Source organism: Corvus kubaryi, unplaced genomic scaffold (assembly GCF_017639235.1).
Source record: "Corvus kubaryi isolate FWS band 111438036 unplaced genomic scaffold, C.kubaryi_AGA036_p1.0 37341, whole genome shotgun sequence".
Classification (NCBI taxonomy): domain Eukaryota; kingdom Metazoa; phylum Chordata; class Aves; order Passeriformes; family Corvidae; genus Corvus; species Corvus kubaryi.
In genome coordinates, this window is record NW_024581112.1 from 10403623 (window position 1) to 10418591 (window position 14969).

At 41.7% G+C, this 14969-nt stretch overlaps 1 protein-coding gene and 1 long non-coding RNA gene across 3 annotated transcripts in view; one reads left to right on the forward strand and one right to left on the reverse strand.

Annotated features, from left to right (window-relative positions):
• Positions 1-11080, forward strand: part of DCBLD2 (discoidin, CUB and LCCL domain containing 2) — a 42418-nt gene extending 31338 nt beyond the window's left edge. The window contains exons 10-15 of one of the 2 annotated variants that reach the window (XM_042031156.1): positions 2806-2953; positions 3366-3536; positions 4469-4562; positions 4942-4991; positions 5876-6013; positions 6791-7041. In XM_042031156.1, the coding sequence (XP_041887090.1) occupies positions 2806-2953; positions 3366-3536; positions 4469-4562; positions 4942-4991; positions 5876-6013; positions 6791-6960 (771 nt within the window). In that variant the 3' untranslated portion in view covers positions 6961-7041. The other variant, XM_042031155.1, reaches the window with a different exon arrangement.
• Positions 8845-14760, reverse strand: LOC121666094. Its single transcript, XR_006016583.1, has 2 exons — positions 12984-14760; positions 8845-12088 (listed from the first exon to the last, which is right to left on the reverse strand). It is a non-coding gene; the product is annotated as an uncharacterized LOC121666094 (long non-coding RNA).
• Between the last annotated feature and the right edge of the window lie 209 nt (positions 14761-14969).

A 14969-nucleotide genomic window follows, 5' to 3' on the forward strand; every position in this document is an offset into this window, starting at 1 on the left:
GTGTGAAATACTCAAGGAAAAATCCAGCATATTTTGCTAGTTTTGAGTGCCCTCTTATGGCCATAAAATAAGATCTCAGTTAGCAAGCTGCCTGGATTTAGGCTTCAGTGGTAGTTTGATAATTTTCTTAAAAAATCTTTGCAGCTCTTGCCTTGAATTTGAATGTTTTGTTCCTCTTGCATGCTCATGAAATGAAACAAATTGTGGAGCCTGAAATTACAGGCAACAGATCTTTCTTTGCACTTTGTGTGTCATTAAAGGGACAGGGCATGAAGAATCAGAGGTACCCAGAAGTGGCAGCTGTATTTAAATGACAGAAAAAATGGTTCAGTTTGGTTCAAAATAGCAGATTTTCTCTCCATCTGCCATCACCTCACTTGAAACAAATGTGCTTTTGGATGCATCTGTTTGCAGGCTTCTCCCTTTGAGAACAGCAGACCAACTGGGAGGTGCTATTCCCTGTTTTTTTGAAACATATTTGAAATTCCTAACATTTTTCAAGAGAATAGAAGCTTTCCAAGATTTTCCTATAGTCCTTTTTGCAAATACCTTTTATAGGTTTGGCAGTGCTCAAGAAAAACTTTTCTTAACTTTTCATATATGAAAAAAAGTAAAATGTTTGAATTGGGGAAAAAAGACAAATCAGAGTTGCAGGTTGGAAAAGCTTTGTCTAACAGCACAGAGGGAAATGGAAAGAGTTTAATAATAAAAAGAATATGAAAGTGATTTCTCATGAAAAAGTTTGTACTGCATTGATCTCATAAGCAAATTTTTTTTTAATGCAAAAATTAGGGTAACAAAAAATACGGAGGTGCAGGTAAAGTTAAGTTACTTCTGTAACACCAGACATGAAAAGCTTGACTGATAAAAGCCTGGACTAAAGATCTTTACTGTTAATCTTTATTGAAGGTAAGAGTCATCATTGATTCTTTTTGCCCTTGCTGTTATATGTTCAGAAACCTCAGCCTCAGAAACCTGACATGAGACTTAACTTTCAGAGTTGGGCATCTGTCCCTAATATGTAACTTCTGCATGTGTTGCTTGGGCATCCAGATGTGCCTTCTTTTGGTAATGGGCACTGGCAGGCACAGCACAAGCAAGGGTGCAGTACAGCATCCCCACAGGAAGTCACTTCTGTAATTTGCTTCTCCCTCACATCCTTACCAAAACAAATAATTATTTGGTGAGATCTGGAGCTACAAGCCTGTCATTAAAAAAAAAAAAAGAAAAAAAAATGTAGTAAGGGAAAAGTGGCTGTAAATTGAAACCCAGTCTGCTGTGGACACATGAAATACAACTAACTACTTGGTGTTATTCATTTATTTCCAAAATAACATCATAGGCTTGCCCCCTGCATTTACTTTGTCTTCATTTGTTGCTACTAAGTATATTTTAGAACAATAAGCTTAAATTCAGGGCGGGGACTTCTTCTGAATGGATACTTTCCTGGAATAATTTTTCAGACCTGTAGGGATGTTCTAGTCATTTTGTTCAAATACCTTAAACTCAGGAGTGCAATACAGAAATCTCTTCTCTTGTGTATCAAGGTTGAAACAGCAGTGATTTGCATTGATCAGAAATGTGCTAAAAGCTCTTGACTGCTCCATGTTAGGCAGACACATCAGCTATTACACAATGCAGTGCTTGTCCTTAAGAATGGCAGGGTGCTTTATTGGTTACCAAGTGGTGTGAGTGAGCAGAAAATTCCTTGTAATAATGACTTTTTCCTGGCAAGTGTCATAATTCTGTTCTGCACTGTGTCCACTGTGATTTGCTGTATCAAAAATGCCTTCAAAAGAAAGAACTCATTTACTGTCACTTCAGTGGTGCAGCAGCACAACAGAGTTGCATGGGCAGGGCCAAAGCCCCACTGCTGTGCACTAACATGGAGGGACAGCTCACTTCCTACCAAAAGGGATGGTGCCAAACCAGTCCTGCTAAAGGAGAGGGAGGGTTGGAGTACTGGGCCAAGCTGCTGTATTGTTTTAAGCAGCTTGGGGGTGAAAAACCCATGGTTAGCTGTAAATTTGTCAGTGTGCTTCCATTGCATCTTGCAGGGACTCTGCTCACTGCTTTTAAACTTCAACCAGACTCATTCTGTATTGTCACATTTTGATGAGTTCTTTGTGTGCAAGCATGGCAGTGAAGGACCAGCTTGAGCTCATCCTTCACGCAGCCGGTGCCCTTCTCTTGCAGAACCTCATGGCTCCAGATGAGACTGAGAAGAGCTTTCACGTTCTGAGCCCAAATTCTTTGGCTGTGGCTCAGCACTTACAGGCAGCAGCCACGAGAGCACAGTGTGGTTACACACTTGAGGGTGCCTCCCAATGCTTTCTAATGAATACCATCCACAGACAGTGCTGAACTGCTGGGCTGTGTGAGGGCACCGCTCAATTCCTGCTTGCACAGTGTCACAGCTCCTTGCTATCCATGTATGCTTGAAAAGTTAAGAGCAAAATCCCAAGAAAGGACCCAAGTTGGAATGACTCAGTGCCATAAACATCTGAGATGTGTAACAGCAGGCACTGCCTGGGGAGCATCAGTAGGATACTATATGGTACCTTTACTCTGAACTATGTAGCTGTGTGCATGCATGTGCACACAGCTTTCTTTATTTTATTTAGTTGTAAATTTAATGGGGCCAAGGGAATGGACAAGTGCAGGCAGCAGCACTGTTCTGGGGTGAACTGGATCCTTCACTGCTTATTCTTCCTAAATAAAACATCAAAATTGGTAGTAGTTACTTAATTGCTATTGTGTTTGTAGAACATAATGTTTCTCTCTTTTTTTCACCTTCTTTTCTAGATATTCCAAGGGAATACTGAATTGTACCAGGAAGTTCGCAATAATTTCATTCCGCCTATTATTGCACGTTTTTTTAGGATTAACCCCCTAAAATGGCACCAGAAAATTGCAATGAAAGTAGAATTGCTAGGATGTCAGTTTAGTATAGGTAAGACAACTGAAAGCTTTCAACTGTGCAAGATAAGAAATGAAACTTGTAAGGTTGTAAGTGAAATTGTTAAGGTTAGAAGTTATATCGTGGGTATATTTTCAATGAGATTGAAGTACTTTTTGGCTGCATAATCATTCTGTAACTGGTAAGTCTGAGTTTATCCAAAAGTTACTACACTTAACCAGGAAAATACTGAATTTTGGTGTACACAAGGTAATTTACAAAATAAGTATGTCGAAAGACGCCAATCACTTGCTTTCCATGTCATTGATTCCTGGAGGGGGTTTCCTCATTATGTAATGTGAACAAAAGCTTTATAGCAAACTGTTCCAGCTGTCTTGTCCTAAAAAGGAGATATGGAAAACTAGCACTTCCAAGAACTTACCTTATAAATTCTTTTCTTCTGAAGGTCGTGCTCCTAAACTCACCTTGCCACCACCACCTCAGAACAAGAATGATGAGAAGAATGCTGACTTCATGGATGACTTCATTCATTCAGTGAAGACTTCACTGCAGACAGATAAAACAACTTTCACACCTGAAATAAAAAACACTACAGTGACTCCAAGTGTAACCAAAGGTATCCACAGTTAAACAGTAGAGGTGTTTGGAACTCCTGATGGCGCTTTGGCCTATATTAAGTGTGCTTTCTGAATTGAAATTTTCTCAAAACTTAACATACTACAGCAGATCATCAATATTTGATTTCTAATGCTTACCAGTTATTAAATACAAGTATGATAAAAGATGTACAGTTGCATACTGCATGCAGAAACAAATATAATCTGCCAAGTAATATATAAATATATATATTTTATATATATATGTATATATAAAATACTTCCATCTTCCAGAACTTCTTCACACTGAGTTCAGCTTTTGCAACTTGGACTTCCCTTCTGAATTAATCAGGTGTAACTGCTTTATTTAATAATTAGAATAAAACACCTTTGACATAGAAAATATTTTCTGGAGCAGTCTTGTTGACATGAAATTTGAAAAATGTCACCTGGTGTAGTCATTTCATTTATCGAAGAAAACGGTCAGAAAAGGGAGCAAAGTCACTGCAGACGTGGGCACTGCTGAAGTGTCCTTTGGATGGCAGGGGACAGGATCACACACAGACCCAGCACAGGCTGATTGGGATTAACTGGTAAGGTACTGTGGAATTTACTTCTTAAAGTAGGTTCAAACTTAAGTGGTGGCACTAAGGGATCTTCTGCATAAATAACAGAATACATTGTTGTAATGGAAAAACCATATATTAAAACAAACTGGTTGATTATGATGAAAAACCCTTCAAAACCGCCAGCTGTGCATGCATGTAGAAGAGCCAGATGTTAATTGAAGCTTGCATTGTGGGAGCATCCAGCAGAGTAGCTTAGCTGGGGGATCTGGTGTGATAGACATTAAAAGTGAAAACTCTGTGCTTTACCCAAGTAATTTTCAAATCAAAAACTGATTTATGAGAAGCTCTTTCTGTCTGACACCACTCAATTTAATGGCTTTCAGATGTGGCATTGGCAGCAGTTCTGGTTCCAGTGCTGGTGATGGTCTTCACTACTCTGATTCTTGTCTTAGTTTGTGCGTGGCATTGGAGAAACCGGTAAATGAACAGATGGATGAAAGTGCTTTAAATGAATGTTAGCCTGGTGTGTGGGAATGAAATACTGCATGTGTTGCTGTGGGAACTCTGCGGTCTGCATTTGTGGAAAGAATTGCATTCTTTCTGAGAAAATACTCTCTTGAATAGCAAGGATAAAACAGCTCTTTGTAACTGTTTTCATTAGAAGTGTTTTGACTAAAATCTGGTTTCTCTGGTAGCAGCAGACTGGTGAAGGCAAGCCGGGTTACTCGTGCTTATACGTTAAATTTGAGGACCAGTTACAGCCAAGGTGGTAGTTGGTCAGCATTAATTAATGCATCTTTTGATAAGCAGACTAGCTAAAATAACCCTTTTTTCTTTTTTTTTTTTTCTTTCACAGCAAGAAAAAAACTGAGGGCACATATGATCTACCTTACTGGGATCGTGCAGGTAACAAAATGGTTTTATGAAACCACTGACTCAGCTTGTTTTGTTCGATGTGTATTTCAGATTGCACTAACACATCTTCCAGATGCAGAAGCAGAAGCTTCTCTAATGCTAACTGAGGGAGGCATAGCAAACACTGAATGTCTTTTCTGGACAAACTTCACTCCTTCTTTCTCTGATTTCTTTTTTTTTTTCAGAAATAGTAAATGTCGTGACTCCTGTTAGAGCTGACAGCTTCATGGGGTTTTTTTAGTGAACAAAGTATAGAACCTCTTAATTATACAACACGAGAGGAAAAAAATTTATAAGGAATGTCTTTATACATTCCATAATCATTTCTTTGCTACTTTTTTTGTCCTGGAAAAAATCTTTCATCTTGGTGTATAAATTCTGTCAAAATTTGTCTTCATTGCCCTAGTAAGCATGTGGGATTTAGGTATATCTTCCATCATATTGTCTTGGGCTTCACAAACTTGGGGTGAGACAATTGCACCAAGGAGCCCTTTGCAGTGGTCCTGAAACTGCCTGTGCCCCAGTGCAAAGGGCAGCTGCAGTGGTTGGGTTGGTACTGCTGTATGACTGTGCTTCACTTCTCTGGCCTCGTGTTGAAAACTTGCACATCTGTGTGTCTGCTTACTGGAATCTTAAGTGTGTCTTACCCTTTAGACAAGGAACCTTTTAATGCCCTCACTTTGATTTGTTACGTGTCTGTTTCTGAAAAGTCACAGCTTTGTTGTCTTAAGGTATTAATCCAAATAGTGATAATTGAGTTATTTGCCTGCTTCAACAAAATACAAGCTGTGCTGAAAAATATTTTAGTAGCTTAAAACACAGTATATACACAATCTTGGGTGGTTTGTTTGTTGTTTTTTTTAACCCATGTGAAGGATGGTGGAAAGGAATGAAGCAGTTTCTCCCAACCAAATCAGCAGAACATGAAGAAACTCCTGTACGCTACAGCAGCAGTGAAATCAGTCACCTAAGACCAAGAGAAGTCCCAACAATGTTGCAAACAGATTCTGCAGGTACTTTGTGGGCCATTTTTATATATATATATATATATATATGACATGGCAAAAAATGTCAGGAATCTGGCTACATTTAGTTATTTTCTGGTTTTTGGGGGGAAACAGAGGAGAAATGAGTAGTTCTGTGGGTAAGCATATATCTTAAAATGCAGGCTTTTTCAGGTCTGTTCTCTCATTTGATGTGCTGTAGATAGACACTTGCCCAAGTTAATGCAGTTCTTAACTTGTTTTTAAACCTCATAAAGGGTTAAAGAATTCTTTTGATTATATTTTCATGCACTATATAATAATTTGATCACAATATTTTTATGCACAGATCTGAAATGTGATACCTGATTGTCTACCCTCACTATAAGGGTTAAATCATACTTTTGATCTGGAAAAGGAGGATTTATGGATAGTGGCACATGCCCTTTCCCTGGTGACCCAGGCAGGAGAGGAGGATGACTGACTGTGCCTTTGGTTCTGTGCTTACCTGCTGATGGCAGAATTGGGCAGATGTGCAGGAGTTACAGCTTCATGGCAGGCAGAATTACTTTTCTCCTTGTGGCTGCTTGTCTGTTTTTACCCAGCTAAAAAAGTTAGGCTTTTCACTTCCAGCTTTTGTAGCTCAGATTATCTGTTGAGCTAAAACACCTCAGCCTGACTACATGCATGTCCCCTCAAAGGACAAACCCCCCAGCCCAAGGACCACTTTTCATCCAGACACAGGCAGAATAATTTTATTTGAATCTAATTTAAAAAGAAGAACACTTCAATAAGCTTTATTTTCAGGCAGATTTGCAGCATGGGAAATTGCAGCTCACCTGGGAAGAAGTGTAAATCAGAGAAGTGGGAATGTTTTGGCTATTCCAATGGCTTTACCTGTTGAGTGGAAAGGAATCCTTTTCCAAAGCGATTGGCACTGGTGGACAGAGATGGACCACTGCTTTGATGTGGGATAATGATCTCTGTGAGACTACTGGCAGGTTGTCTGTAAAACAATCCATTAACCATGTTTATATTTTGTTTTGTTGGGGCTTGCAACACAGAATATGCTCAGCCCCTGGTAGGGGGAATTGTGGGCACACTTCACCAGAGATCAACCTTCAAACCAGAGGAAGGAAAAGAAGCCAGTTATGCTGACTTGGACCCTTACAATTCCCCCATCCAAGAAGTTTACCACGCCTATGCCGAGCCACTGCCTGTCACTGGACCCGAGTACGCCACTCCAATCATCATGGACATGTCCAGCCATCCCAGCACACCTCTTGGCGCTTCTTCCATTTCCACCTTCAAAGCTGCAGGGACTCAAGCTCCTCCACTGGTTGGAACGTGCAATAAACTGTTATCCAGGACAGACAGTGCATCCTCAGCACAGGCACTGTACGATATACCAAAGGGGCAGCTGGGGCCAGGCAGTGCCGACCAACTCGTGTACCAGGTGCCGCAGAGCGTGGCCCATCCTGGCGGGAGTAAGGATGAACAAAGTTAGCTCACGAGGAAGGTAGAATGATGGCTTGTTTCTAAAAGCCAGTTCCATAAAGCTCACACTTTCATTCTTTTAATTCCATTGTTTCGACAGTGTTAGTCTTAAATAATACAATGTTGATCCAAAAGATGTGGTGTGGGAGGTCTGGGAAAACAGTAATTCTGCCTTTCCTCAAGCTGTCTGTACAATTAACAGCTTGTCTCCTGCAGAACCGTGGACTTTTTTATTACTACTGTACAATTGTCTGTCTGACATGAGAGAAGAACTCTTCATGATTAGCTTCAGTAATTCACAGATGTGAATGATCAATTGGGAGAAACAGTTGGAGTACAAAAGCCAGTCATTTCTTCCTAATGGTACTATTTGTTCGGGAAAAAACCCCCACCCCAAAGCCCTTAATTTCTGTGCAAGCACTACAGCTTCTAAAATTCCTCTTTCCTTATAAAACGTCTGCACAACTTTGGACTTAACAAGCTAAAAATCCCCTTAGCTTCATGGCGTAAAATAGTTTTGATTCCGAATGGTATTATTTCAGCTTTTGTTAACAGAATTGGGAATTGTCAGCTGTGTGTTCCTCAGAAGGTTCCTGCCTTCTTGGTTAGCCTTCCAAAACTACAAGCTGCTGTGTGTACAATCTCTTTCCTGCCTCTTCTCCTTAAGCCACTCAGTCTTATTCTTTCCTGGGGGATCCAGGAGGCACAGAGTGGCACAAGCAAATTACTGGCAATTGCTTTTACATTTTTCCTGTGCTGTGAGGGCCACTTGAATAGCATCTGCCTCCAAGTCAGACTTCCCTGATGCTCAGTGCAAGAAGCATCCAGGGCTCGGAGGTGACTTGAATTGAGAAAGGCCCTGCCCTGCCCTTCCCCAGAGTGTCCCATTATTCTGTGTTCAGGTGTGAGTTTATACAAAGAAAGATCTGTACATACTTTTGTGAGTGCTTAAGGAAGCACACAAATATTCTAATGGTGCACATTTTGTGTTAGACATGCATTTAGCACATATGGTACGTTTTAGCACAACTGACAAAATTTAGCCTTAGGGCTTTTTTAATGATTGTTCTTATTAGAAGCATGAAAGATTCCAAAACCTTTGCAAAAGAACCAGTACTTTTCCAAAGAGTGTCCATTTCAAATGTATTTATTGGAATTTGTGTCTTTTGAATGTTCCAGTGTTCTGTACTATGAAAACATTGCAGTCAGTCATTAATTGGGGTAATGTAGACTCATTTTAGCTAGGTAATCACAAAATGAAACCAATATGAATGTCATATTTGCCATTTTTTATCTTGTTAGAAAAAAAAGCACAGCTTTCTTACCTAAGTAGGAGGAAAAAAACCCACTATCAAAATCCTGTATTTTTATTCTAACAGCACTGTTGGAAGGATGCTGAATTAATTCGTACACGTGAGACCCCCTCCCTACACAGTAGCCCAGTTTTATGGACTGCAGGAGTTAATGTTTGTTTTTGTGATGTAATTCAAAGCCTTGTTTACTGCCCAGGTCCTTAAACACTGTGGAGAACATCTAAATGGAGATTGCAGTGCTGTTCAAGGGGCTGCCACCATGCCTTAATACCAGTACAGTATCCTCACTTAGCACTTGAAAACCTGTTTGCAGAGGGGCTGTATATAAGCTCTCAAAAATTACTTGTGGCCTGTTCAGCATCTGTAATATGTTACATAGAATCATAGAATGGCTGGGGTTGGAATGGGCCTTAAAGATCATCTAGTTCCAATCCCCTGCCATGGGCAGGAACACCTTCCACTAGATCAGGTTGCTCAGAGCTCCACTGAACCCAGCTTTAAACACTTCCAGGGATGGGGTGTCCATACGTTCTTTGAGCAACCTGTTCCAGTGTCTCACCACCCTCACAGTAAAGAATTTCTTCCTTATATCTCACCTAAACTTCCCCTCTTTCAGTCTGTACCCATTTCCCCTTGTCCTGTCACTGCAGTTCCTGACAAGGAGTCCCTCTCCGGCTTCCCTGCAGGCCCCTTCAGATCCTGGGAGGTTGTAATGAGGTTTCCACACAACCTCCTCTTCTGCAGACTGAACAGCCCCAACCTTCTCAGCCTGTCTCCATAGGGGAGGGGCTCCAGTCCTCTTACCAACCTCATGGCCTCCTCTGGACTCGCTCCAACGATTCCATGTCCTTATGTTGTGGGCACCAGAGCTGGATGCAGCACTGCAGGTTGGGTCTCACCAGAGGAGAATCCTTTCCCTCACCCTGCTGGCCATGCCCCTTTTGATGCAGCCCAGGATTCTACTGGCTTTCTGGGCTGTGAGAGCACACTGCTGGCTCATTTTGAGTTTTTCATCAACCAACACCCCCCAGTCCTTCTCTGCAGGGCTGCTCTCAATCACTTCTCTGCCCAACCTGTACATGTGCCTGGGATTGCCCTGATCCAGGTGTAGGACAATACCTTGTTCATGAGGTGCCAGCTCTCAGGCCTGTCCAGGTCCCTCTGGATGGCATCCCTTCCCTCCAGCATCTTCACTGCACCTCACAGCTTGGTGGTGTTGGCGAACTCGCTGAGGGTGTGCTCAGTCCCACTGTCCCTGTAGCCAACAAAGATGCTGAAAATACTCTGTGCTACCTTAAAGCCCAATTCTACAATTCCTGATCATTCTTTCTCATTCATTGACTTTTTCTTAATTACTTATTTTAGAGTTGGGTGTCTTAAGCGTAAATGTCAATGTAAGGAAGGATGGTAATTAAGACCCATTTGTGAACAGCAAATTCCTGCCTATACTTGTACTTTTGATGTTACTGCAGCTTTTTCTGCCTGACAGAAATAGTCTGCAATCTTTGTAGTTTTGCTTAAACAGGTGAGTAAGTGTTCTTAGCTATCAGCAGCAAGTATAACTGAAATTACCTGAGCTGATTCTATTTGAAAGGGGTGGGAAGTTGTTGGTTTCTATTGAGATGTGACAATACGATTACAGCCAAGTTAAGAATCCTCTCCATTCTCAACGTGCACCAGTTTAGGCTTAGAAAAATTACCATAAAAACAAATGGATATGTTGAAGTCAGTGTAAACACACCTGGATTTAATTTTTACTTCAGACCAGGAATGGTAGAACTGTGGATAGCTGCAGGCTAAGGTGGTGCAAGAATTAAACAGTTTGTCTACAGTGGGTTATTTTTTAAGAAAACATAATGCAACTTCATCATCTGAGGAGCATGAGCTGTTAAAGAAATTGATGTTTTTAAAATTTAAGCCCCTTTTCTGAAGGAATTTGGTCCCAGGCTTTGCTCCTGCCTCAGACTTTGAACATGTTATCTGCTAGGGCTGAGATACATTTGAATATGTAACAGTTGGGTTTAATTGCATGACACACTAAGACTAGAATTTGCCTGTGTACAATAAAGCAAAGGTACATTTCATGGGTCTCTCTTATATGTGAAGACATGTATATAATATGTATTTCACTCTTGTTTGGCTTGAGTATTCTCCCAGAATGTATGTTCTTACCTCAGCATGTACTGTAGTTGCTCAGTATTTGTATATGTTGCTAGGACTTAGACTGTATAAATAGTGAGGGGGTTTTATATGTTAAGAAGTATTTTAAATAAACTGTACATACTTACTACTCGGTATGTTTGCAGTTAACACCTACCTTTTATCTAATTGATTTGCAGTCTGGAAATGCTGAGGTTATTTGTGAGTTACACAGGGTCATGCTCTGTCTGAGGAGCTTCCTGGCAGGAGGTGGGCTGGTCCCTGTCCCCAGTCAGCACACCACCTCTGCACTGCTGGAGAGGCTGCTGGTTCAGCCTTCAACTAGACCATGGCTATTTCCAGTTACCGAGTAAAGCTGATGCTGCTTGTGCTTTTTCCCTTTCATATGAATTCCAGCACTGCAGTGCCTCATATAAAGAATGCAGTCACAATTACTCTTTTTTTATGAGTAAAGGCGGTGTGAGTTCACCTGCAAGCTGGAAGAAACTGCTGGTGCTCTACCAGGCACTTAAATGTCTCTTAAAACATCAGAGAATGCACATAATTAAAGCTGGTGCTGCTGACCTGCAGGGAGATGAAGACTAAGAAATTCTACTGCACATGATAGTCCAGTGTCAGTCAGCTTTATGAGTTGTCTGTTCCTTAGGCAAGAATTAAAACAAGTGTTGGTGACCCACTGCATACCAGTTACATCCTCCTTCATAAATGCAACAGTTTAAAAACACTCTCTAGTGATGAATTGCTTTGTTGGTACAAGCAGAGAGGGGTGCAAGGAAGCTGTTTTCCCATGGGCACACCATTATACTTCAGAGTTTGGGGTTTTTTTTAAATGACTAGTTATGAAACTTCACATTTTTTCAGGATCTTGGATGCAGAACGTCTTAGAGCCAGCAGACTGACACTGAACAGTTCCGAGGAGCTGTATATACAATTTTATGTTGTTTCAACCAATTTTTTTCTCCTTTCATTTTGCACGGTAAGATACATCTGACAAATTCACCGTTCTCAAGTTCTGCAGTTCAAACACAAATATTTTCAGATCTTCATTCACTCGGTAAAAAACCTTACCTGGCATTCCTTTTTGTGTGTCTTCAGACTTCACCTCAGATGGTTTTCATGTCTCCTAACCATGAAACTGCATAGAGAACAAAACAGAAATTTAACATTAAAAAAGGTATTTTTCCTTAACTGATCCTTTATCTACAACCACATGCACAAGGAATGTATATACAATATTTGCTTACAAGTATACAGTAAATATAACTACATATAGTTAGTTATTAGCTAGATGCCATATGTGGTTCCAATTGAAGATAGTATTCCTAAGTTTTGAAAAATGAAACCAAACTGTTATTCTCACTTAATTTGAGGAAAAACAGCATATGAAGTCCTATTTTTTCTATACAACCAATTAAACAAAAATACCACTGTCTTAATCAGCTTCTCTAGTACAGCTGCACTGAAGTTTATTTCCTTATAGCATTGACAATTCCATGGAAACAAGGAGATTTTGTTAGCAGTTACTTGGAGGTTGATTAGCAAAGTAAGACTGTGACTGTATAATCTAAATATGCAATGGCAAATGCTTTCAAAAAACCCTACCAAGTCAAAAGTTGCCCAAATGCTGAATGTGGGTTATTGCAGCTTAAAAAAGAAAAAATTTTTGCTTTCGTATCAAGTAAGTGAGGTATTCTTCAGCTCAGAACATAATTATTTATACAAAAAAGGACTTCATATTATGTATTATGACAAAAAAAAATTGTACATCTGTTTACTAACATAACTTTTCAGAAAAAAAACTGTATTCAGAAGACCTCAAAAATAAGCACACCGCAGACTTCCTACTCTTCCTACTAGAGTAGGAAAGTGCTAATGCTTGGAAAAATGTCAGGATCAATCTAGCATTTTCCTCACAGGCACTTAATTGATCAGTGAGGATCACACATGCTATATGTGAACCAAGTTGGAGGCGTAATTTTTTTATGCTTAAACAAGACATTTCCTTGATTCTATTCTAGTAAAAAATGTACCTCTTTCCCAGGCAGCCAGGTTAATGCAGTGATGTATATCTCAGCCTAGAAGATGGGAGGTGTGGGAAAGTGGTTGGGATGCAGCTGTCACATCCTCTTGTCTTGTATTTGTCTTTTACTTTTTCCTGTCTTGTGGAGACACTGGGAGGCAGCACCATGCCAGATGGAACCACTTCAGGATGTTCAGATGTTACCAATTCTGCCAAGTGACTTCTGCTGTGACTTGGGAGCCTGTGGGTTTACTTTCACAGCAGCCTTTCATGCACAGAAGGAAAATTAATTAACAAACACCAGTGGTTTATGTCCAAAAAGGAGACAGAGGACTCCTGTAACTTTTTTTGAATAAAGGGAGACACCATGGGCATTTTCCATGGGGGTCTCTGGAATTGTTGGGGGATGCAACCCCCTTTTTATCCTAATCCTGGCCGCAACACCCTCTTCCTTTGCCCATTGGCTGAGGTACTCAGAAGGTACAGACTTCTTCAATCATCTATTCTATGCCCCCCTCTAATAAGCACCCCCCTTTTTGTTATATAAAAGAAAAAAACCTATTCATAATTCTGTTAAGTCTTTGTTCTTTTTCTCTAGGTTCAGCAATTTAACATGGCCTTGGCTGAGCACCAGTCTGTGTTGATTAGTAACATCTTCCAGAACTGAGAGTTTTCTTCTGTTACTGCCCTGTCTCTAAGCTCCCAGCCCTATCCACAAGCAGATTCACACAGTCTGTTTGTAAAGACACATTCATCTTACTCCTTTCAACTGTGTGCCAGCCAAAGCAGGGTATGCTAGACCACATGGGGCTGCTTAACGAGGTTTCTGTATTCAGCACACAGAAGATGTTACCCAGGAACTGGTATTCCTTTTTCACCCTTTCCTCTTGCTGCCCTCAGGCCCTACACTGGGCACCAAAATCAGTCTTGGTTTGAAAGACAGGTGTCTGCCAAGGAAGGCGGGAACCTCCCTTGGAATGCAAAATATGACCCCCTTCCCAGTGAATTACTATAACTTTGAAATTAAGGGGCTTTCTGACAAAGATACGGGAAAAGAAATCACAGTTCTTTACTAGTATGCACATGGACAACACGGCAAACAAGCGACAACAAACAGAACCAGAACCCAGTGCCAGCCTCTCTCGGCTGTGGGGCCCTTTCCCCTCGGGTGCGGTTCCGGCCACAGCCGGCAGGGGCGCCGGTGGCTCCCGGCCGGGCAGGTGCCGTGGCTCCCCCGCGCCTGGTGCCAGCTCAGCCGCGTCTCCTTCACGGTAATGGCGGGCGGGCTGGGCGCCGAAATGGGCTGTGGCAGGAGCCTCGGAGCAGCGGCTGGGACAGCAGGGGCTGGCTCACCCCGTGGGCAGCAGAAACTCCGCGGGGTGAGCCTGCCCGGCCGGCAGTGCGTGTTGGGTTGAAGTGTGGAGAAAAACCGGGCGTAGTGGCAGAAAAACAGTGGGGCTGAGCAGGGAACCGCTCCCCTGGGTAGCTCTCCTGCGATGGCTGGTCCCTGGGTCTGGGCTGTGCAGGGGCAAGTGGAGGGCAACCCGGCATGCGCTGGCTCGGGGCTCCCAAACAGCAGAGAAGCAAGCCAGTAAGCCCAGTCACAGTGCCAAAGGAAAAGAAATGGGCAAAAACCACAAAGCAACAAAGTCCCCGGTGAGAGACACCACACTGTGTGGCCAGGCAAGTCGCCCACTGTCATTTGATGCTGGCCCAATGCCAGGCACCCACGAGAGTCGCTCACTCACCCTCCCCTGCCACAGCTGGCTAGATGAGAGAAAAAAATATTAACGAAGGGTTCATGGGCTGAGATAAGGACCAGGAGAAAAACACTCCAAGGGCAAAACAGGCTTACCTTAAAGTTACAAAGTGAATTTATTACTAACAGAATCAGAAGAGGATAATGAGAAGTAAAACAAGCCCTTAAAACATCTTTTTTCCCCCCCAGCCCCTCCCTCCTTCCCACAGCGCAGGAAGACAGGGTGATATGCAGAAA